Genomic DNA, 24,387 nt, shown 5'->3' on the forward strand with positions numbered 1-24,387 from the left:
GCTATCTCATTTAACCATTGTTATAATCTTATTGTGATTTAAAGATCCTCTATATAGATGATCTACATCGAGATGGGATTTCTTTACCGTTCTCACCCCTCAATGTATTTTTCCCCTTAAAACACTTAGCTACCTGTAAATGGTGTTTAGTGATCTAATAAATAGTCAGTTAAACAAGAGCTCATCCATTTACTTCTATTTGCTAAGCTCGAAGGGAATCATCACTTAACTTCTATACACCAGTAGAAGTTATAGATTTCATATTTATGTTCAACACTCCCACTCAATCATACTATCATGTTCCCAAAATATACGTATCACCCTGACCTAAAAGTAGGCTTACCTAATAAATCAAAGAACATGAATAGCACTCCTGAGTTGAGCCTAAGCATATCAGGATTTAGATTCTTTTAATCTTAAGATCAACTACTGATATTGACTTGGAAAGATATATATAACGGTAAGTTTGTAATATCTTAACTTAGTTGCAATATCGGTCCAGTCCAATGTATACTCCATACATTCGAAACTAGTATACTTTACTAATGTCCTGGAAAGAACATAACACTTACTCCAAGTGTAAGTACACATCATCGCTGATTATCACATTAGTGTAAATTCAAAACACTGATGAAACAGGGACTTACTCTTTTGATTCATATGATCAGAAACACATTCCACTGTGTTGACGATACTGTAATTGTGAATAAACAAATGATCTGGATTTAACTGATTTTGTGTATAAATGTAATAAACATATTAAACCATTAGCATGTAAAATTCATGCAAACATCGACCACTTCAAATTTCTTATATTGATAACTAATCAGATTGTAAAGAGTTTTATTTAGGGCCTAAAACCCAACAAACTCCCACTTGCACTAATATAAAACAAAGTGTGCAAATAGGTCAATTTGATGTCTTGATCTTTAGATCAAGTGTAGTATATTTGAATCCACCCAAACTTCTGGAAACTAGTTCATAAATATTCTTATGAAACATCCTTTACTATATGCTTTACTCATCAAGGATACTGAAATCTTTACTGTTTTAAAAGTACATCTGAATTAACAGAAGACATATCTCTCATATTTTAAAATATGAAATTGAGATAATACAGTGTAGACTTTTCTTCAGCAATATAACTTTCTAGTATTTTCGAATTTACAAAGTTATAATTCTTCTCTGGCAGAGCTTAAATTATTATAGAATAATTCCTCCACCCCCAAAGTAAGAACCATCTCAAGAATCTCGAAATTAGATGGTGAGATACAAGGACAACTGATACATAGTTCCTTAATATCTAACATATAGATCACTGTCATAAATCTTTCTTGAATATCTTCTAATGTTCCCTATTTGATTACATCTCAGATAGCTCCCACTCAATAGCAGAGATCTGGTTAAATAATACTTTTAACCTCTGATTGTTTGGAGAGTTACCTAGTTGTGACTTTTGTATTAGTCTGAAACTTTAAGTTAAGACTAAGTCATCAACATAGCAGACTAGTATTTGAAGTGAAAAATACATGCCAGAGATAAAGTAATCAAAATTAAGATACCATAAAATTTTATGAGGATTAAGAATTCTTGGTTCAAGTCATTCGAATAGACTGAACTAGAGTTCTTTATCTTATTCTCATAATTCTGATAAGTTATACCTATCCATGTGTATGGTTAGATTTGCTTTTCAGTAGTGTTCTTAAGTACCTATCACAAGTATCAACCTGATGTAGATGGGAATAGAATTTTAAAATTCTCCCACTCAATTAAGGTAGTGTGAAACTTTATCAAAGAACTTTTATAGGTATCAAACTTTTACTTACAACAGTAAGACGAAATGGAACATACAATCAAGATCAAGGATTTATATTGATAATAGCTAACTCATTATATTACTTCCATGTTTAAAGAAAATATGTGTTACATAGGGAATTGTGGAATATACTCCACCCCTAAGTATATACATATAGGGTACTATGGATAAACTCCACCCCTAAGTATATAGAGATTGTGATCCACCCCTAAAGGTTGTAAAGATCATGATTCTCTAAGTGTGATAGAGTTTATGTGGAGTTGAATACTATCCAGAGTTCATTAGATATAAAAGATCGTTGAACTGCATAGTTTTCTTAACTTTTCTCCACCCCTATCAGATCAAAAGATCCTTTTATTAAACAAATTCTTAATAATTGTATTAGGATTAACAATTATTAATAAACATAGAAATAATTTCTTTGTTTATTTAATATAACTCTATGAAGAGTTGTAAATATTATAGAATTTGCATCAATAATAAAAACACTTACACATACAAACATATAAATATAATGTGGTAATAATTGATGAAGATAAATAAAATGAATCTCAATCTCATAAATTGCAATTGTTGAATTTGAAAATTAAAGGAAACTTTATTAATAATAAAAAAATATATTGTAACAATATGAGAAAAACAGGGATAAATATCCCTAATTAAAATTTGAAATCCAAATTGTCTTTAAACTAAAACAATTAATTCAAAAGTGAAGAGCTTCATCTTCATCTGGACGATTTCACCCTTGGTCCAGCTTTCCGATCCAAATCATTGAGTTCAAGTAGCTTGGCCTATAAGAAGAAGAAAACAAATAAACAAAGTTAGTCCAGAATCATAAATCCAATTGGATAATAATTCACTAAAACTCTTAAAGTTTATAAATAGAAATACCTTGTTTCTTTGCAAGAAGTTTAGGACACTGAGGTTTCCAATGACCTTTCTCATTGCAGTAGAAACACTTTCCTTTAAGTGTAGCATCACGAGAAGCAGCAGCCTTTTTCTGTTTCATTGCTTTTGCACGCTTCTTGGTGTTCTTCCACTTCTTCTTCAATTTGGGTTTCGAAGCAGAGGCAACATTTGCTTCAGGTTTTACCGTCCCATTACCATTCCCAGGATTGTGAGGTTTACTCCCTTTCTTCTTGGGTCCTCCCATCAAATTTTCATAAGTCTGAAGGTCATTGACTAACTCATGAAAGTCTATGTTCTTCTTATTCATGACATAATTTGATGTGTATGGTAGAAATGCTGGAGTCAGACTATTCAAGATAAGGCTTACTTGAGTAGTGCTATCCATTTCAGCACCATGATCTTGGGCTTCTTGGAAATAACTTGCCATGAGGAGAGTATGGTCACGCACGTTTTGATGGGGTTCCATCTGTGCATTGATGTACTTCTTAGTCGCGTCAAAGCGTGACTGAAGTGATGCCTTACTGAATAGCTCATTTAACTTTGTCATAACTTCAGCAGCCTTTTCGGTTTTAGAAAACCGAGTTTTGAGGGTGTCAACCATGCTGGAAAGCATAAAGTATAGAGCTTTGTCATTTGCTTTCTGCCAACGCTCATACTTTTCTTTCACAGCTTTGGATGCATTGTCCCCAGGCACTTCAGGTGACGGCTCAGTTAAAACAAACAAGGCACTTTCTCCTATGAGAGCAATATTAATGTTCTCATTCCATTTAGGAAAGTTAGATCCATTCAGCTTATTTTCAGTCAAATGTGATAATATGGGATTCATTATGACAATACAGGATACTACAAAATAATAAAAATCAACAAATAGAAATCTATAATGGTTTAACACAAAATCAATTCAGAAATTATAAGCACATAGCAAGTAGGAATGATATGAGAAAATACTTAAAAAATTCAATCCTAAATAATTTCCAAGGTTTTTCAACAAACTAATATCAGTGTCCCGTTTAGGCGAGAGTCAAAGCTACCATCTATTGAATAGAATTTTCAGCTCATCTAAAATGTTAAACATTCTAGCAACCTTTTATTCGATCAAGATTGGAATCCAGCGTTGTCCCGTTTAGGCGAGAGTCAAGGCTATTCTATCTTATGATCTTCTACCATTGTTTCGCAATTTGCAAGTCAAATATGGTCGCCACCATTAGGGTGATCTATACCATATAAAACACTTACAAACTACTTATCTTTCGAGATTAAACGGTGCGAAATTGCTAATGAACGTTCCTCCATTAGGGAGGATTACTCACTAAAACAAACGCGATGTAAAACCAACAATGAAGATCGAATATCTTAATAATAATAAAGCTTATTCTTTAAAATGTATTTTCTTTATTATTCTAATAAATATATTCATTAAATTCGAAATTTAGAATTAAAAAAATTCAAGAAATAAGAATTTAATATAATATTTATAAAATTATACTTAGATGGTGATTGAAATAAAATTAATTATTCCCATCTTAGTAATAATCTTAAATATAAATATTAAGGAAATTAATTTAAGTTGTATTAATTTAAATTAATTAGCAACTTAAAAATTTCCTTGCGAATATATTTATTGTATTCGAAAAATAAAGTATAAAAAAAAATTATACAAATTTCGAAAATAATAAAAATTAGAAAAGAAATACTTCAAGCAAAAATATCACCTATCTAGATTTTCTTTTGACTAGTTAATTCAATTTCTAATAATATATATTTTAAATTTCTTTTATTTTAAATTAATCAATATATGAAAAAATTATTGATTTAATTTGGTCCAAGAATTAATTAAAATAAATAATTAATTTACAACTCAATCTATTTTTCAAAAAAAAAAAATTCAAAAATATTACATAAATAAAATGCAATTTTCGAAATTGATTTAATAAAACAAAAAAAATATATATTTTTTGAAAATTATTTAAATTTAAGTTGAAAAATTAAATTTCAACCTAAAAATAATTTTCTATTTAATTAAGTGTCATGAAAAATAAATATTTAAGTATCATGATGAAAAATCAACTTAGATATTTAAATTTTTCAATTTAATTAAATGTATTAAATTCAAGAAATAAATAATTAAGTGTAGAGAAAGCTTAATTATTAATTTCTAGTTTAATACTAGGAAAAATATACTTAAATAAAATTGTACCAAAATTAATTATTTAAATAATTAATTTCACAATTTATAATAATTTCCTATTTGAATATTAGAAATAATAAGTAGTCTAGAAATAACTATCTAGAAAATATCTTATTTGACTAAGTATCTTTTCAAAAAAAATTTGAAAAAGTATCTAATTTAAGTTGTGTAAAAAAAATCTAGAACTTAAATAATTTCAAATTTAGATTTAATTAAATATCAGAAATTAAGTTGTAACCACTAAATTTGAAAATATTCAATTTTGAGTTAATATTCGAAAATATATTAACTTAAAAAAATATCTAAAATATTCAATTTTAAGTTAATATTCGAAAAGATATTAACTTAAAAAATATCTAAAATATTCCATTTTAAGTTAATATTCGAAAAGATATTAACTTAAAAAATATCTAAAGAATCTTAATAACCAATGCCTAAAATTACTCAACTTAATTTTGAAATTTGAAATTCAAAAGATATTCAGATTTAAGTTGATTAGTTATAGATAATTAAATATCAACTTAAATAGGAATATTTAATGACAAAATTTAAATTAATCTTCAGAAAGAATTTAGATGGTTATAATTCTATATTTAATTAAATACAAGAAAATGCACATAGTTTAGCTTAGAATAAAATTCTTTAAACTATGATTTTCTTAAATTAATTTCAAAATAAAAGAAATTAATTATGTTGCTAATCAATTTTATTAGGTTAAACTAGTTTAATTAACCTAGTACAGTTATTCAAATCAGGCAAATGTGCATTCACAATTGGGGTAGTTCATGTGAGGGGGTGCTGGGTTCAGTATGTCGTACCCACTTCTATGACTCCCAACTCTCACACAAGGCCCAAAAGAGAGGAATTTAATCTAAAAATAAATAACTGTTATTAATTGAATAGGTCCAATACTAAATGGACCTAAATAAAATCTATCATGGTGTGACATTTTATTTAGCAACAACCTATATGCATCTATATAATAAAATAAACACATAGGCTCACACAGGTACACACTTGGATGGATCCTATCATGTTGCTAGGTCATACACAGATGAAAGAAGATTGTAAAATTTACCTGTTACAAATTATTAACTTGACCAAGGGAGCCATGAGTTAAAATCAGATCATTGGATCTGTCAACAAGTTAACCCTGGCTATTTGCAATCAAGTAATAATAGGTTTTGAAAACTTACACACAAGCTAAAACCACATACTCCTGCAACAAGGTTAGCTGGATAGTTGGAAGTAGGATTTATTTAATTTTAAATAAATAAATTTCAAAAAAAATAATTAAATAAATAAATAAATAATAAAATTTAATTTTTGAAAAATTAAAAAAAATTATTTATTTTTCGAAAATAAAAAAAAATATTATTAATTTAAATTTCGAAATTTATTAAAATAAATATTTAAAATTAAACCTATAATTTTGAAAAATTAGGTTTCAACTAACCTAAATATCATTTCAAAATTTGCTAACTACTTTTAAAAATTAAATGTTATTTTATAAATAAAAATTAAATAGATAAATAAAATATCTTTTTCAGATTTTAAATTTAATTTAAATAAATAAAATAACAAAATTTAAAAGTTAGCAAAATATCTTACATCTATTTAAAATTTCATGATTATAGTTATCTTATTTTAAATTTAAATAAGGTCAAATTATTTAAAAAAAAATTAATATCTGACCTTAAATTTAAAAATAAGATAAGATATAATCAAATTTAAAAATAAGATAGATAATTAAGCAAAAAGATAGATATTTACTAATTTCAAATTCAAATTACACTAATATCATTAATTAAATTAAAAAATATTAAATAAATTAATTATGATAATTAGAATTGAATTAGGAATAGTAAATATATAAATACAAAACTACACAAAAAATCAGAACTTAAATCCGTGAAAAAGCATGAAAAACGAAGAAAAACAAAAAATTTGTGAGCTGTACGGACGGTATGCGTTACATACCGTCCGCGCGCGCACAGGGAGGGGCTGGCCGAGAAAGCTCGGTGGATTGGGAAGCTTGCAACATTCCCGCACGCGTAGGGGGCATTAGACAAGGATCCGCGCGCGCATAGGGGGATTCAGACAGCAAGCTCTGTTGGGTTTTATGCCCTAAATAAAACTCATTTCAATATAATCAGATTTACTTATTAATATAGATCAGAAATAACATTTAATGTTGCATGGTTCACATGATTTATTTCATGATTATATGTACATAATGTATGAATTCATCTGAAACCCTTTTCACATACTTGATCCTGTTTATTGTGCTGTCAACACATTGGAAAGTAAACATGACTATGTGAATAAAGTTTCCTAGATTTATCAGACATAGGGTTTTACTGATATGATAATCTACAACAGAGTTTACTTGCATTTGGAGAAATGCTATGTTCTTTCCAGAGCATTGGTTAAAGTAAAGCTCAGGTTGGATGCATGGAGTATGCATCGGAAGGGACCGATATTGAACTTTGACTTAGATTTATTAAACTTACCGTAAAATCTATTCAAGTCAATATCGCCTAGTTGATCCTAGATCAAATGTTCTTAATCCTGTTATGATTAGGCTCAATCTTGAAAGGCTATTCGTGTTCTTTGATTTGTTAGTTAAGCCTACTTTTAGGTCAGGGTGATACGTACATTTTGGGAGCACGGTAGTGCAATTGAGTGGGAGCGCTAGCATAAACATGGAATCTATAGCTTCTATCTGGCGAATAGTAAGCAAAGGATGATCTCCTTCGAGCTTGACCAAACGAACATAAATGGTGGAGTACTCATTTCACATAAGCTGAAATATCATTTATACGGGGTCAAGTGTTTTAAGGAATAAATACATTGTAGGGTGTAACGGTAATTTAATCCCTTTACAGTGTAGATCATTCATATAGAGGATCATTGATCACATTAGGATTATAACAATGGATAACTAATGATGTGTCTATATGGTGGAATATATAGAGCATTCTATATACTGAGAGTGCAATTCTAAGTTCTATGCGTGGATTCAACAAAGAATTAATAAGCTAGTGAATTTTAGTGCTAAATTCTTGATCTACTTATTGGAAGCTCGGTTATATAGACCCATGGTCCCCCCACTAGTTGAGATAATATTGCTTGTAAGACTCATGTAATTGGTTTTGATTAATCAATTATAATTCTCAAATTAGACTATGTCTATTTGTGAATTTTTCACTAAGTAAGGGCGAAATTGTAAAGAAAGAGTTTTAAGGGCATATTTGTTAATTATGATACTTTGTATGGTTCAATTAATAAATATGATAAATGACAATATTATTTAATAATTATTTATAGTTATTAAATAGTTAGAATTGGCATTTAAATGGTTGAATTAGAAAATTGGCGTTTTTGAAAAAATCAAATGCAGAAAAGGTAAAACTGCAAAATTGCAAAAAGTGAGGCCCAAATCCACTAGTATAGGGCCAGCCACTTTTGTAGGCAATTTAAACTGATATTTTCATTATTTTAATGCCAAATAATTCAAACCTAACCCTAGTGGAATGCTATAAATAGATAGTGAAGGCTTCAGGAAAATTACACTTAAATTTTCTATTTTTCCTTCAGAGAAAAAACTGAGCCTTCTCTCTCCCTATCTGGCTGACCACTCCCTCTCTTCTTTTCTTCTTCAATATTTCGAAATTCTTAGTGTATGAGTAGTGCCCACACACAGCAAGTGATACCTCAATCATAGTGAGGAAGATCGTGAAGAAAGACTTTCAGCAAGAAGGAGTTTCAGCATCAAAGATTCAGAGAAAGAGATCCAGGTTCAGATATTGATAATGCTCTGCTACAGAAAGGAATCAAGGGCTAGATATCTGAACGGAAGGAGTCATTATATTCCGCTGAACCCAATGTAAGGTTTTTTAAACTTTATATGTGTTTATTTCATCGTTTTAGAAAGTTCATATAATAGGGTGTTTAAACAACATACTTGTGAGTAGATCTAAGATCCTGGTAAAATAAATTTCCAACAAGCTCGCCCGTGCTTGTCTGAATTCCTGCTGTCCGCGCGCGTGGGTGATGCTCAGCATCCCTATCTTTTTTCGAATCTTCAAAAAATCATAACTAATTCAAATTAAATCGAAATTGAGTTCTGTAAAAAAGTAACTTGCTTAATATTTTCCATACTATCCAATAAAAATAATTCCAGAAACAAAATTTTAATTATTTTTCACGAAAATTCACAAGCATCAATCAATCATCATATAACACTTAATACAACATGAAACCATCCAAATAACAAATAATCTAAAGTCCAAATTTCTTGCAAGCAAATCAATTACCATGGCTCTGAGGCCAGTTGTTGGAATTTATTTTACCAGGATCTTAGATCTACTTACAAGTATGTTGTTTAACACCCTAAATATGAACTTTCTAAAACGATAAATTAAACACATATAAAGTTAAGAAAACCTTACATTGATGCAGCGGAATTAATGTCTCCGTCCACTCAGATCTCTAACCCTTGTATCCTTTCTGTCGCAGAGTATTATCAAGATCTGAGCCCGAATGTCCTTCTTCTTTAAGTTTGATCCTTCACAGTCTTCCAATCTATGATTGAGTTACTGCTTGCTGTGTGTGGGCACTTACTCTTTCACTAGGGTTCGAAATTTTAGAAGAGAAAAGAGAGAAGAGGGTTTCGACCTATAGAAGAAAATAGGGAAGGCTCAGTTTTTCTGAAGAGAGAAATTTCTGTCAGAAGATGTTATGAAAAGCATGTTAATGTGTGTTTTGACTGAGCCATCACTTTCTATTAATAGGCAACTACTAGGTTTAGGTTAGGAATTATTTGGCATTAAAATAATGAAAATATTAATTTGAAATTCCACAAATAGTGGCCGGCCATGGTGTAGTTTATGGGCCCACTTGATTTTGCAGTTTTATCAAATTTTATTTCTATTTTCTCAAAAACGTCAATTTTCCAATTCTAACCATTTAAATGAAAAGTCCATTAATAAATAAATAAACCTAGAATCTCTTTTCTTTACAATTTCACCCATGCTTAGTGAAAATTCATAAAATTAGACATAGTCTAACTTTAGAATTATAATTGATCAATCACGAATCAATTAATGAGTCTTACAAGCAGAATGTTCTTAACTAGAATGGGGACCATGGATCTATATGCTGAGCTTCCAATAAGTGAACCAAATTTACCAAGTAAATTCCTACTTATTAATTCTTCGTTGAATCCACTCTTAGAACTTAGAATTGCACTCTCAGACTTATATAGAGCATATTATATGTTCCACAATATCAATATGCTATCTCATTAAACCATTGTTATAATCTTATTGTGATTTAAAGATCCTCTATATAGATGATCTACATCGAGATAGGATTTCTTTACCGTTCTCACCCCTCAATGTATTTTTCCCCTTAAAACACTTAGCTACCTGTAAATGGTGTTTAGTGATCTAATAAATAGTCTGTTAAACAAGAGCTCATCCATTTACTTCTATTTGCTAAGCTCGAAGGGAATCATCACTTAACTTCTATACACCAGTAGAAGCTATAGATTCCATATTTATGTTCAGCACTCCGACTCAATCATACTATCATGTTCCCAAAACATACGTATCACCCTGACCTAAAAGTAGGCTTAACTAATAAATCAAAGAAAATGAATAGCACTCCTGAGTGGAGCCTAAGCATATCAGAATCTAGATTCTTTTAATCTTAAGATCAACTACTGATATTGACTTGGAAAGATATATATATAACGGTAAGTTTGTAATATCTTAACTTAGTTGCAATATCGGTCCAGTCCAATGTATACTCCATACATTCGAAACTAGTATACTTTACTAATGTCCTGGAAAGAACATAACACTTACTCCAAGTGTAAGTACACATGATCGCTGATTATCACATTAGTGTAAATCCAAAACACTGATGAAACATTGATTTATTCTTTTGATTCATATGATCACAAACACATTCCACTGTGTTGACGATACTGTAATTATGAATAAACATATGATCTGGATTTAACTGATTTTGTGTATAAATGTAATAAACATATTAAACCATTATCATGTAAAATTCATGCAAACATCAACTACTTCAAATTTCTTATATTGATAACTAATTAGATTGTAAAGAGTTTTATTTATTTCGGCCATGTCAGCTAAGGAATTACTGCATGGAGGTTGTTTAGGGTTTCTGGCCGTGGTGATGGACACCACTGGGCCAGATACCATTTGGCCAGAGGACATTAAGGTTGTTCGGGAATTTCTAGATGTTTTTCCCGAAGAACTTCCAGGGTTACCACCTCAGCGGGAGATTGATTTCGTGATAGATTTGGCACTAGGAGTGGAACCGGTTTCCAATGGCCCGTATAAAATGGCTCCAGCTGAACTTAAGGAATTAAAGATTCAGCTTCAGGGGTTGCTTGACATCGGGTTTATTCGGCCTAGTGTGTCACCCTGGGGAGCCCCAGTTTTGTTCGTCAAGAAGAAAGATGGAACTATGAGGATGTGTATCGATTACAGAGAATTAAACAAGCTAACAGTGAAGAATAAATATCCACTACCTAGGATCGATGATCTTTTTGATCAACTTCAGGGGAAGACGGTCTTTTCCAAGATTGATCTCCGATCGGGTTATCATCAGTTGAAAATCCGAGAGGAGGACATTCCGAAGACGGCTTTCCGTACTAGGTATGGACATTACGAATTCTTGGTTATGTCGTTTGGACTAACCAATGCTCCTGCAGCATTTATGGATTTGATGAATAGGGTATTCAAGGATTTCCTCGATATCTGTGTTATCGTGTTTATCGACGACATCCTTGTGTACTCTCAATCAAAAGAGGAGCATGAGTTACATCTTCAGATGGTATTGCAACGGCTTCGAGAACACAAGCTTTACGCCAAATTCAAGAAATGTGAATTCTGGCTATCTCAGGTGTCCTTCTTAGGGCACATCGTTAGCAAAGATGGGATCAAGGTGGATCCCGGGATGATAGAATCTGTTAGGGATTGGCCGAGACCGAAGACAGTGACAGAAATTAGAAGCTTCTTGGGTTTAGCCGGGTATTATCGTAGGTTCGTGGAAGGGTTTTCTAAGATTTCAACACCCTTAACCGAACTTACAAAGAAGAATCAGCGGTTTGTCTGGTCAGATAAGTGCGAAGCTAGTTTCCAGGAGCTGAAACAGAGATTGATTACCGCTCCAGTGCTAGCTTTGCCTTCAGACAACGAGAAATTTGTAGTTTATTGCGATGCATCCAGACAGGGTCTGGGGTGTGTGTTGATGCAAGCCGATCGGGTTATCGCTTATGCCTCTCGTCAGTTAAAGGATTATGAACAGCGATACCCGACTCATGATCTAGAGTTGGCCGCGGTGGTTTTTGCATTGAAGATCTGGCGGCATTACCTTTACGGAGAAAGGTGTGAAATCTATACCGACCATAAAAGTCTCAAGTATTTCTTTACTCAGAAAGATTTGAATATGAGACAGAGGCGTTGGTTGGAATTAGTGAAAGATTACGATTGTGAGATTCTCTATCACCCTGGGAAGGCCAATGTAGTGGCCGATGCCCTGAGCAGGAAGGGTCCCGGATAGGTAGCTAGCATGATTCAGATCTCACCTCAGTTAGCAGAGGACATGTTTAGATCCAGCATTGAAATTGTGGTAGGTCAGCTTCACAACTTAACGCTGCAATCTGATTTGTTGGAAAGAATTAAAGCCGCTCAGATGACTGATCCAGAGTTAGCAAAAAATCAAAGATGAGATTTTGGCTGGTCAAGCCAGGGATTTTTCAGTGTCAGATAACGGGATGCTTCTGTATAAAGCTAGGGTTTGTGTTCCGAGTAGTGTGGAACTCAGGAATGAGATCTTTGAAGAGGCTCATTCTACCCCTTATTCTCTGCATCCCGGCACCACTAAGATGTACCAGGATCTTAAACCGTACTTCTGGTGGAGCGGTATGAAGAAGAATTTGGTAGAATTCGTATCGAGATGCCTCACTTGTTAGCAGATTAAGGCTGAACATCAGAGACCAGCAGGGTTGTTGCAGCCTTTAACCCTACCTGAATGGAAGTGGGAAGATATCACGATGGATTTCGTTGGGTTACCTAGAACCACGAGTTTGTTCGATTCCATCTGGGTAGTGGTGGATCGATTCACGAAATCTGCTCATTTTCTTCCTGTTAGAACAACCTTTACAGTGGATCAGTTGGCAGAATTGTATGTTAGAGAGATTGTAAGACTTCACGGGGTACCGAAGTCTATAATTTCAGATAGAGATCCGAAGTTCACCTCCAAGTTTTAGCAGAGTTTACAACGAGCAATGGGTACAAAACTTAAATTTAGTACAGCATTCCATCCTCAGAAAGATGGGCAGTCCGAAAGGACAATTCAGATATTGAAGGACATGTTACGAGCCTGTGTTATGGATTTTGAAGGCTCTTGGAATAAATATCTACCGTTGATAGAATTTTCTTACAACAACAATTATCAGAGTACGATAGGGATGGCTCCCTACGAACTGTTATACGGTAGGAAGTGAAGATCTCCCATCCACTGGGATGAGACAGGGGAGAGGAAATACCTTGGTCCGGAATCAGTGCAGCGGACTAATGAGGCAATTGAGAAAATAAAAGCTAGAATGCTTGCCTCGCGGAGTAGACAGAAAAGTTACGCAGATCTGAAACGCAGAGATGTTGAGTTCCGAGTAGGGGACCATGTGTTTTTACGGGTATCTCCAATGAAGGGGATCAAACGTTTCGGGAAAAGAGGCAAGTTATGCCCTAGATTTACAGGACCTTTCGAGATTCTTGAGAAGATAGGTCAAGTGGCATACCAGTTAGCATTGCCTCCAGCTTTATCAGCAGTTCACAACGTATTCCATGTCTCTATGTTGAGAAAATACGTTTTAGATCCCTCTCATATACTCAGTTATGAGAGCCTTGAACTGCAGCCAGATATGTCTTACGAAGAACAGCCAGTGCAGATCCTGGATAGAAAGGATAAAGTCCTTCGGAATAAGACCATAGCGTTGGTCAAAGTACTCTGGAGAAATAGCAAGGTGGAGGAAGCCACCTAGGAGCTAGAGTCAGATATGAGAGCTCAATATCCAGAGTTATTCAGGTTAGATTTCGGGGACGAAATCCTTTTAAGGGGGGAATAGTTGTAAAGACCGCTTAGTTTAATTTGGAAATTAGCAGTTAATTATGTTTGATTATGAAAATTATTTATAGATATTTAAATAATTATTTATGCTGTTATTATTGAATTCTGAGATGCATTTTATGTCATATAGTGATTTTCATAATTTTGCATTTTCGGTGCCCGGTAGCATGGAACTCGGTGTTTGGCTCAATAAAATCACAACTTAGTATGCTAGTATATTGGGACGGTTTATTAGACATTGGGAATGTCGGGATTGGCCGAGAATTTAGAATTTCCCAAAATACCCCCCTTTAGTGTTATTTGTGTTATTTTAGTGTGAGGGGGCAAAATGGTCATTTTGCCCCATTGTTATTTTGTCATTTAGTGGACTTTATATGGTGAAAATATGTGATTATGTGGCATTTCTTTTGGCTGAAGTAAAGAACTAAATAAGCATGTTTTTCTCTCATTTTATTCAAAATTTCAAAACTTAGAAAAATTAGAAAATACAAAGCTCTTTCCTCTCTCTCTCTCTCTCTCTCTCTCTCTCTCTCTCTCTCTCTCTCTCTCTCTCTCTCTCTCTCGGCTGGTGTGGTGTGCTAGGGCTGGGATTCTTTTGATTTTCAAGCTTTTTTTCATTCAATCTAAGTGTTCTTCAAGTGCTTGGTAAGATCCTTGTATCTTGCTCTTTTAGTTTCTTGAATTTTGATGAAAAGAATGGTTTGCATGCTTAGTTTGAGTTGTTCTTGCTGTTGTGTTTTGATGTTGATTTCAGAGGTTTATTTATGATTTAAAATGTTGATTCAAGCATGATAGGGTTGGTGATTACTTGGTTTTATCTAGATATGAAATTTGGCTCAAAACTATGGTTTTCAAAGAGAAGTTGTTGAAATCTGTTGCTGTTGTTTTGTTGATGTTTGTTGTAGTTTTCAGAGGTTATATTATGCATGATTAAGTAGGTTGGGACTGATTTGAATGCATGATAGTGTTTTTTAATCAAGTTTGAGTTTGGAACTCAAAGCTTGATGCTTTAATGGTGATTTTGGTTTGTTTGCATGAAGCTCGGTTTTTATGCTTTAGAAATGTTCCTTAGGGTCTAAATAGCAGGTCTGGAAGGTTGTGTTTGAATTGGGTTTGAATTGATTGAGTTGTGAATTTTTGTTGGTTTCCTGCGAGGAACCTAGATTCAAGAGTAAAATACTCAGATCTCATTGTAAGAGCTTTTCGAGAGAGATCAAGGCTTTCTTGCTTCTCTACTCTCAAGTCAATGCAAACTAAAGGGGAGTAGGCTATTACCACTATCAAGGGGTTGAACCTCTATAATTCTGGTATTTTCTTTACTTAATCTCAATTCATATTTATTGTTTAATTATTCTTAATCGCTTTAATTTGACTCACTGTCATTGGATAAATGCAAGGTCAACACTAGAGCTAAAAAGTTATGCACAAATTTAGATTGGATCTAAATTATACTTTCACTAGTGAATTAACGGTCCTAAAGGATAAAGAAGTAGTTAGAAACGTAAAACAGTAATTTGATCAAAACTAATTATGAATCGGCATAAGAAGGGCTAATCACTAGAATTGATTCTATCAATGAACACTGCAGTAAAACTCAGTAAATATAATTCTATAATTACTAAGAGTTCAATTCCATATTTATAGTGGAGTAATCATGAAATTAATAAACACGATTATTTGGTTAATGAGATTCAATAAATAATCTAATTTATTGGAGCTTAGAATTATAGGTCCATAGTTCCCAGATCACCACCTTGAAACACTGTCAAGGGGAGGATAAAAGTTGTATATGGAAGTTCGGAAAAATCTATTTTGATTTGTCAAAATAATAATTATTTATTTTATAATAAATAATTTATTTTTAAAATTAATTAATTAAATAAATTAGAAAAAGACAAAAGTTGTTAGGACAAAACACACAACTCTTGTCTTAACAAAAACAGAGGGAGGCGCTGCCACCTACACTATGTTCAGACACAGTGTAGGTGTGCCTAATGTAATATCAATAATTAAAGTTGATTATATTATTTATTTAAAAATAATTAAATATGATTTAATAAATAATTTTAATTTAAATAATTAATCAAATAAAACATTTGTATTATTTTTTTTGAGAAAAAGCGTTTATATCATAAATTCAAATAAGTTAGACCTCTCGGTCATTACAAAATATATTGTCAGGTAAGGAGGACACCGGGATAGTCCCAAAAACCTGATGAGCAAACGCCCATCTAGCCACATTATGAGCGGCAAAATTACAAGTTCTACGAACATAAGAGAAATTACAACTAATAAATAAAGGAGAAGAATTAGTACAAAATGAGACATAGTTTTCAAGAGCCCAATGAGATTCCGTCCCATTGAGAGCATTGATAACCATCCTCGAGTCATTCTCCACAATCGCAAACTTGGATCCAATATCTAAAGCAACAGACACAGCTAAGCAGCAAGCCGTAGCTTCTCCGCACAGAGCATCCGAGAAATCTTCCTGAGCCGTCTGAACTCTAATCACTCTGCCAAAATGATCCCTTGCAACAACAGCAATGCACAAACTATTTAGACCCACCTTGACATCACAATTCAGCTTAATCCAATCCGGAGGAGGAGGGGACCAAGCTTCCTTTAGATCTGGAGTGGGACTAGGCAACAAAGAAGCATGAGAATCTGCATAAGAAGTACAAATATTATCAATACACTTTTTTATGTCAGGAGAACAGTTATTATGGACCTTCTCATTTCGCACCCTCCAAATAGTATCCACAACAATCGAGGCATATAAGAAAACATCATCAGCTTCGATCCCTCTTTTGTTTAGATCCCAGATAAATTTGACCCAATCCCAAACACGGATGCCAGTGTCGCACACTGGGAATATGCCCCAGGGAGAAGAGCGCCAAAGATGAAAAGCCACATCACAGGACAGGAATAGATGTTCGAAGGATTGCTCCCCCAAGCCGCATAAGGGGCAGCTAGTGTCCTCTATATGGAATCTTTTCCCAATCACCGCTCTAACAGGGAGAGCACTCGAAAGGATACTCCACCACAGAACCTTGTGACGCTCTAAAATTTTACTATTCCATAACTTATTCCAGAGTTTTGGGGCAACCTCACAGTGAGGAGCTCTTTCCAAAGCTTGAGCCAAATACGCCGATTTAGTCGAGAAACACCCCTTACTTTCTAGCGTCCAAACCCATCTATCTGTACCAATCCTAGAGGGATGGCCCCCTTTAAGAATGTCCGAGACCGATTCTCGGTCAAAGTTGTCTCGCAGCTTTTGAATATCCCACTGCCCATTATTTAACAGAAGTTCAGCCACACAGTTCAAGTTGGGAGAGGTACCCTCGATTTGTTTCGGATAGAAGCCTTTCTGATGCGCAATCCAGGGATCTCCCCAGATCTTAGTATTCTCACCATTAGCAACCAACTTACAAGCTCCTTTTCTCAAAATGGAATTAGCCTTCACGACACTTTTCCAAAACCAAGAATCTGAATCTTTGTACCTGCAACTAAGGAAGTCTTTCCCTTTGAGGTATTTAGCAATTAGAACTCTATAGCACAGAGATTGACTTCCATTGAGAATATTCCATCCCCATTTAGCCAGAAAGGCCTGATTCATCTCCTTGGTTTTTCGGAACCCAAGACCACCCAGAGATTCATGGAGACAAAGTTTATCCTAAGCCTTAAGATGAATCCCATGATTTCCTTTCTCAAACCCCCACCAAAAATCTCTGACCAGACCATCAATTTTGTTTACCATTCGAGTAGAGAGTTTCGAAGTTTGCATCGCATACATTGGCATAGACAAGCCCACTAACTTTATCAGAGTAGCTCGACTTGCTTTTGATAAAGTTTTTGCCTTCCATCCCTGAAGCTTTGCCGTGAGATTGTCAAGAATAAAATTGAAATCAACATCTTTCTACCTAGATCTAAACAGGGGCAATCCCAAATATTTAATGCAGCCTTCAGGATAATCAATTCCCAAAGCTTCCTTAATTTCTTCTCGCAGGCTCAAGGGGGTATTTTTACTAAAGAAAATAGACGTTTTGAGCTTATTCACCTGTTGACCAGACCACGAGCAGAAATTCTCTAAACATCTCCAGAAGCCATTCACCTCAAGTAAATTAGCTCGACCAACCAGAATTAGGTCATCCGCAAAGAAAATGTGAGAGAGAACCGGCCCACCCCTACTTAGTTGAATTCCCTTAATGGACCCCTGATCAAGGGCATCATGAAATAATCTTGAAAGAACTTCAGCTGCCCAAATGAAAAGATAAGGGGAGAGGGGGTCGCCTTGCCGAAGGCCGCAAGAAGGGTTAATCCTCCCAACCTGGCCTCCATTGAGACAAATGTTTAGCGTTGTAGAAGAGATACACTGAGAAATCCAAAGACTGAATTTTTGGGGAATTCCATAGCAATCTAAAACATGATCAATAAAACGCCAGCTCAACTTATCATAAGCTTTGACCAGGTCAATTTTTATAGCGAAGAAGACCTCCTTGCCTTTCTTCCTGTTGAACAAGTGAATGATTTCTTGGACTATCACATTGTTATCATGGATGTTCCGACCCGGAACAAAAGCAGCTTGAGTTGGACAAATGAGAGAAGGGAGTAAAGGTTTTATCCTGTTCGCTATAATGTTAGAGATTACTTTGTATACCACATTACACAGAGAGATGGGCCTAAAGTGGTTGGTATGGGTAGGGTTTTGGACTTTAGGTATGAGAACAACATTTGTGGCATTTATCCCTCTATGCATGTTCCCTGAAATAAAAAAATCTGAGACCGCATCACAAAAGTCAGCTCCAACTGACTCCCAATAATGTTTATAGAAAAGAACAGACATCCCATCAGGACCCGGGGCCTTATGGTTATGCATGGCAAAAAGAACTCTTTTGATTTCATCGGCACTAGGGCAACTAACAAGGACCTCCGAGTCATCCTGAGAGATTTTCTGTGGAAAAAGCTGAGCACAATTGTATTCCACACCATTATCAGCTCCGACAAAGATACCCTTAAAAAAATCAATAAATTCTCTCCCAATAGCTCCCCGACTGGAGATCCAGACATTATCTTTATTCAAGATACTCTCAATGACATTTCTTCTACCTTTAATAGCAGCCGTAAGGAAGAAAAACTTAGAGAACTTATCTCCGTCCTTGAGCCAAGACACTCTGGCTCTATGCTTCCAGTAGATCGCTTATCTTTCTAGCGTTTCATTCAAAGCTCGACGGATGTCACGTTCCTGGTTCCAGTCCCGAGACCCAGCCGGGAGGCTCTGAAGAGAATTAAGCTTAAGTTCTAGTTCTTTTATGATCACATCCAACTTACCAAATTGGGATCGGTTCCAATTGAGGAGGGCCACCCTGGTGGCACCAACCTTCTTGAAAATACGAGCAGGGGCCCAATCATGATAGACCGATTTCCAAGCATGGGCTACTACCAGATTACTTCGAACATCACGGGTCCAACCTTCTTCGAATTTGAAGCATCTCTTAAATTTGGGTTCCAAACCTCCAGAGAGGAGGCACAGCGGCCTATGGTCCGAGTTGCTAGTTTGGGCAGAGCAGAGAATAGCCCTTGGAAATAAATTAATCCAAGCCCCATTTACTAAGCCTTTATCCAGCGCAGATTTCACATGGTGCCTCCCAGACCGATGATTGTCCCAAGTCAGGTTGTCCCCTTGGATATGCATATTGATAAGACCTCTACTCTCAATCAGATTAGAAATGATTGGAATAAAAGGATCCCGACCAGAAGAGCCATCACGCTCAAAATCACAAAGGACAAAATTGGTATCACCCAAAATAAGCCAGGGCCCACCAAACCTATCTCCTAATTTCAGAAACTCAGACCAGAACTTTTTCTTTGCATGCAGATAGGGAGGGCCATAAACACACGAAAGGAGCCACGGGAAAGAGGGGGGTCCGAATAAACAAGCCCCGAAATATGATTCCGCGAACAAGAGATACATTCAAAACTAAAACCCGACTTCTAAACCAGAATAATACCTCCCGCATTACCAATAGAAGGAACACAAATATTGAAGTAAAAGTGTAAAGACTTAAGAGTACGTACCAGAGGATTAGCATCCACTTTGAGCTCGGAAAGAAAAACAAAATCCGGAGAGTGGGTAAAGATCAGGGACTTCAGTTCCCAAACTGTAGAGGTCTGCCCCAACCCTCTACAGTTCCAGGCAATACCTCTCATGGCTCCTGTGGAAGAGATTCGACATTCTCCTCCACAGGGTTGTGGGAGTAAGAAGACCCACTCGAAACAGAGTCATCGATCAAAAATGAACCAACCAGGGCGTTCTTCAATATTTCGGAGCAGCTCGGGGAGCTAGAGCTATCCTCAGAAGGGTCATGAATCACCAAATCAGAATCGTTTGCTTTTTGCCTAGTGTCCCAGGGAAAGTCACGGACAACTTCTGGATACTTGCGCGGAACTTTATGGGGCCTAGAACAAAGAGAGGCAGACGCTTCAAATTTCCTTTTCTTGAAAGGTGTCGTTCTCTCATTAACTTCAGAGGAAGCCGGGACCCTAATGTCCCCTCCTATTTTTCGTATTTCATACAAATCAAGGTTCCCAAAGTGTTTGAGGTCATGCAATAAGCTTTCTTGAGCATTAAAAAATTGAGTCAATGCTTTTTCTTCATTAGAGTGCTCCACGGCTCCATGAGAGACATTAGGCAAATGGGAACTAGCCTCCACATGCCCAACATTATCTTGAGAGGAAAAGTTTGGCCCAATACCTTTAGCATTAATACCCAACATAGCCGGCCCCATTAACCCACGGTTAGGATTAGAAAAAACCTGAGACTCCACCAAAGCAGGTCCACACGAGAGAGTAGCATTATTAATGAGAGATGGCCCACTAACAACATTACCCATATTAATATCAAGGAGCATTGGGCTTTTTCCTTTGTCCACATGATGGACGGCCTGCCCACTTTCACTCACACACGGCCCAATAGCAACAGACCCAACATCCCCTCTATTATCTCCAACAGTTACAATATTCAAATTTTCTTGGTTCAAGCATTTCACACCAATTGGGTCATTACAAACAATCGGCCCACCTTCAGAAATGGGCCCAACATGGTGCCGGTTCACTAAAGAAATGAACCCCTCTTTTCTACACATATTCAAATTAGGCTCAAGCATCGAGTAACGGTCTTTTGTAGCTTCAGAAATAGGCGGTTCTATTCCAGGAAAAGGTTCAGTCTCCTTTTCATTTTCTTCAAACCCAACAGCACCCTCTCTACCTGATATAGCAACCGGAGGTACACCACCAGCTGGTTTCGATTTGGAGACCCACACAGGACGCTGGGAAGAACCAACGGTCAGAGAGCCTCGCCTAGTCACCATCCTGGAACGTCTCGAACCACGGGGAGCATTGGAAACCGATCTCCCGAAACCACCATCGCCATGGCCGAGAACAACCGCTTTGGAAGGACGACGGAACGAGGCAAAAAGGGCATACCCATGGTGTTCTCGACAGGGAATAAAGGAGTTGGCGCTGGAGAACACATCCCGGTAAGTTGACGACGTGGATAACCATGGCCCAAACAGAGGGAAGGGGATCCCGTTATCACTAGTCACCAACTCCGGCGAAGAAAGTTTGCAACCTCTTCTTTGATGTCCCAGGCGTCCACAATAGTAGCAAAAAATGCCTACTTGTTCATATTTGAACTGGAGCCATCTCCTGACTCCCGAGTCCAAGTCGAAAAAGCAACCCGAAAAAAGAGGTGTTTTAAAATCTATTTCGATTAAAATCTTGAGGTATTTACTCCAAGAGGCTGGGTTGTTCTCTTGCAAGTCCACATAAATGACTTTCCCAGCTTTTCCTCCTAATAAATAACCATTTTCCATAGAAAAATATTCATGAGGAATATTGTGTACCTGAACCCATAGTCGCATCATATCACTCAAAACAGGGGACTCACTGGTTGAAGACCAAACTTGTAGAAAAAAAGTGTAGCCACGGATACACCAAGGGCCATGGTCCAGCGCCCAGCTCCTATCTTCCTCACGTGCAAAACTTAGCTCAAAACAGTTGGTGTATTTAGGACCCTCAGCCAGTGCCACCACTGTCACAGGAAACTTCCAAGCTTTGGCCACAAACTCCACTACATTAGCTTCACTCACAGACATGGGGGCCACGACTTTTCCCAGCAGACAAAAAGTGGACAGTGCTTTTCGAGAAGATTCGCAAGGAACCAACTTTACCAACTCATCATTAACAGAAAGGCACTTACCTTTAAGAGGAGAAGTAGAACTAGAAGCATTTACTACCTCCATAAATGCCGACAACAAACGACAAACCCACCAACCACCAGGGACGAAAACAACAAAGAAATAAAAGCTATCACACACTAACTCACACTACGGAATACCCCCAGACAAGGACAAACACGCAACAAACCAACAACAGCTATGGACAAACCCAACCACAGCCCCACGAGGAAACACGAGCAAAAGAAAAGAGAGACTCAGATAGACGAAGACAAACAAACGAGAAACCCCAACCAGAAAAACACACACGACACAGGGAACAAAACCAACAAAACAGACACACGAAACAGAAGGATCATACAGCGAAGAACCCCAGACTAGGAAGAAACGAACAAAGTCAAGGAGATCAAGGAAACGCGACGAGAGAGAGAAGCACAGTAGATGACCATGCTCTCTTCCACTCCCCTACAGCTCCTGGTTTTACATTGAAACCATGCCAAATCCTATTTATATATATATGCACTATTCCTAACCTATATTGGGGGATCAGTACTGGCCTCCTATATTTATATATGAATGCTCTTATATATCCTTGTTTAAAAGGGTAAATGAGCGCTAATATATGATAGCATAACCAATGACTTAGTTATTTTAGAAATAAGTCAAATAAAATATTTGTAAGCTTTTATTAAATATACAATATAAATCAAATTCTGAGACAGAATTTTAACGTACCTTTTAAGCAAGCTTAAAAATAATTAATCTTTTATCTCCATTAATATTATAGAATTGTTCTTGCTCATGTGTTGAGAAAAACAAGAACTTCATATACACTTTTTATCCCACTGACACACACCAATTCTTGTGTGTGGTGAAAGATCTAAAAGATCAAGGTATGAGTTTGACGTCACCGTTTCAAGATACAACATGCAAAAGGATTCAAGAATACATCGATAGAGTTCAAGAAGTAAATAATCTTTTCATGTTTTCACTTTCAAATTTAATATATATACATATAGGGATCTTAGACGTATGGTGAGATAATAATAAAAACACTTATTTCACTACGTACCTGATTTAGTACTATAAAAGCAACATGCATATCTTACCAAAATTTGTTACAACTATTGTTAACATCAAACAAAGTTCTAGGTTTATATAGAAGTAGTAACATATGTAACTAAAATATAAACTACAAAAAATTTCACTAATTTATATAGAAACTTTTGTTGTATCACTCCAAACAAAATATAAAAGAAATACAAAATCTGACAAATTATTTAAAGTTATTTAACTTGATACCAAAATTTAACAAACATGTAGAAATTTGATATGGAGTATGGACTTATATAACTAACCATAATAAATATCAAAATATTAAAAGAAAACCAATAATAAATATCAAAAGTGATATGAAAACTAATAAGAAAGGGTAATGCTCATGCCTCGTAACAAACATCATTGGGTGTTCGCAGTATGGGTGATCTGATTTTTAATTATTTTTTCAAACCAACTTGTACATGCAGTTTTTCTAATTTTCTAAATTACACGCACAACAAAACTAAAAAATCGCAGAAACCTCACTGTAAAAAATAGTACAGTACGGTGCGATTTCTGCGGTTTAGACTATCACCAGCAATACTCGTCAAAAATACTATAAGGCTTGAAAATAAATACGCAAAAAAAAAATTAATTTGAACAATACAATAATAGTGGGCTTTGAGTTGAACATTCACATATTGGACTTAAATAAAAAGATTATTTCACGAAAACATAAAAACAACAAAAAAAAAAAAATTACAAAAATACAGTTTCACGGAATTTTAAACATTTTTACGATTTTTTTGATTTTATTTACAGAAAATACGGTTTTTTTATGTTATAATCTTGTTAATTTGTTGTTGATTTTTTGTTATTTGTATGTTATTTTTTATTGTTATTTTGATGTTACTTTTATGTAGTTTTTTTGTTGATTTTATGTTGTTTTCGTGTTATTTTTTGGAAAACCGTAAAAATGTAAAAAAACATTTTTTGAATGTAAAAATGTAATTATTTTACAAAAAATT

At 35.1% G+C, this 24,387-nt stretch overlaps 1 protein-coding gene across 1 annotated transcript; it reads right to left on the reverse strand.

Annotated features, from left to right (window-relative positions):
- Positions 1 to 16,233: 16,233 nt before the first annotated feature.
- On the reverse strand, positions 16,234 to 20,294 carry LOC133032151 (uncharacterized). The gene is made up of 4 exons (XM_061106001.1): positions 20,163 to 20,294; positions 19,416 to 19,950; positions 18,145 to 19,193; positions 16,234 to 17,760 (listed from the first exon to the last, which is right to left on the reverse strand). The coding sequence occupies exons 1-4, from the start codon at positions 20,292 to 20,294 to the stop codon at positions 16,234 to 16,236; spliced, it is 3,243 nt and encodes a 1,080-aa protein (XP_060961984.1).
- Between the last annotated feature and the right edge of the window lie 4,093 nt (positions 20,295 to 24,387).

This window comes from Cannabis sativa, chromosome X, assembly GCF_029168945.1.
Source record: "Cannabis sativa cultivar Pink pepper isolate KNU-18-1 chromosome X, ASM2916894v1, whole genome shotgun sequence".
Lineage (NCBI taxonomy): Eukaryota > Viridiplantae > Streptophyta > Magnoliopsida > Rosales > Cannabaceae > Cannabis > Cannabis sativa.

Excerpts from the sequence above, each read along its gene's own strand:
- LOC133032151 (XM_061106001.1), bottom strand. The coding sequence starts at position 20,294 with ATGAGAGGTATTGCCTGGAACTGTAGAGGGTTGGGGCAGACCTCTACA. Across the intron at positions 19,951-20,162 it reads AAGTGGATGCTAATCCTCTG|AAAAAGTTCTGGTCTGAGTT; the intron begins GTACGTACTCTT and ends CTGCATGCAAAG. Across the intron at positions 19,194-19,415 it reads TTGGAACCGATCCCAATTTG|GTAGAAGAAATGTCATTGAG; the intron begins GTAAGTTGGATG and ends CTGCTATTAAAG.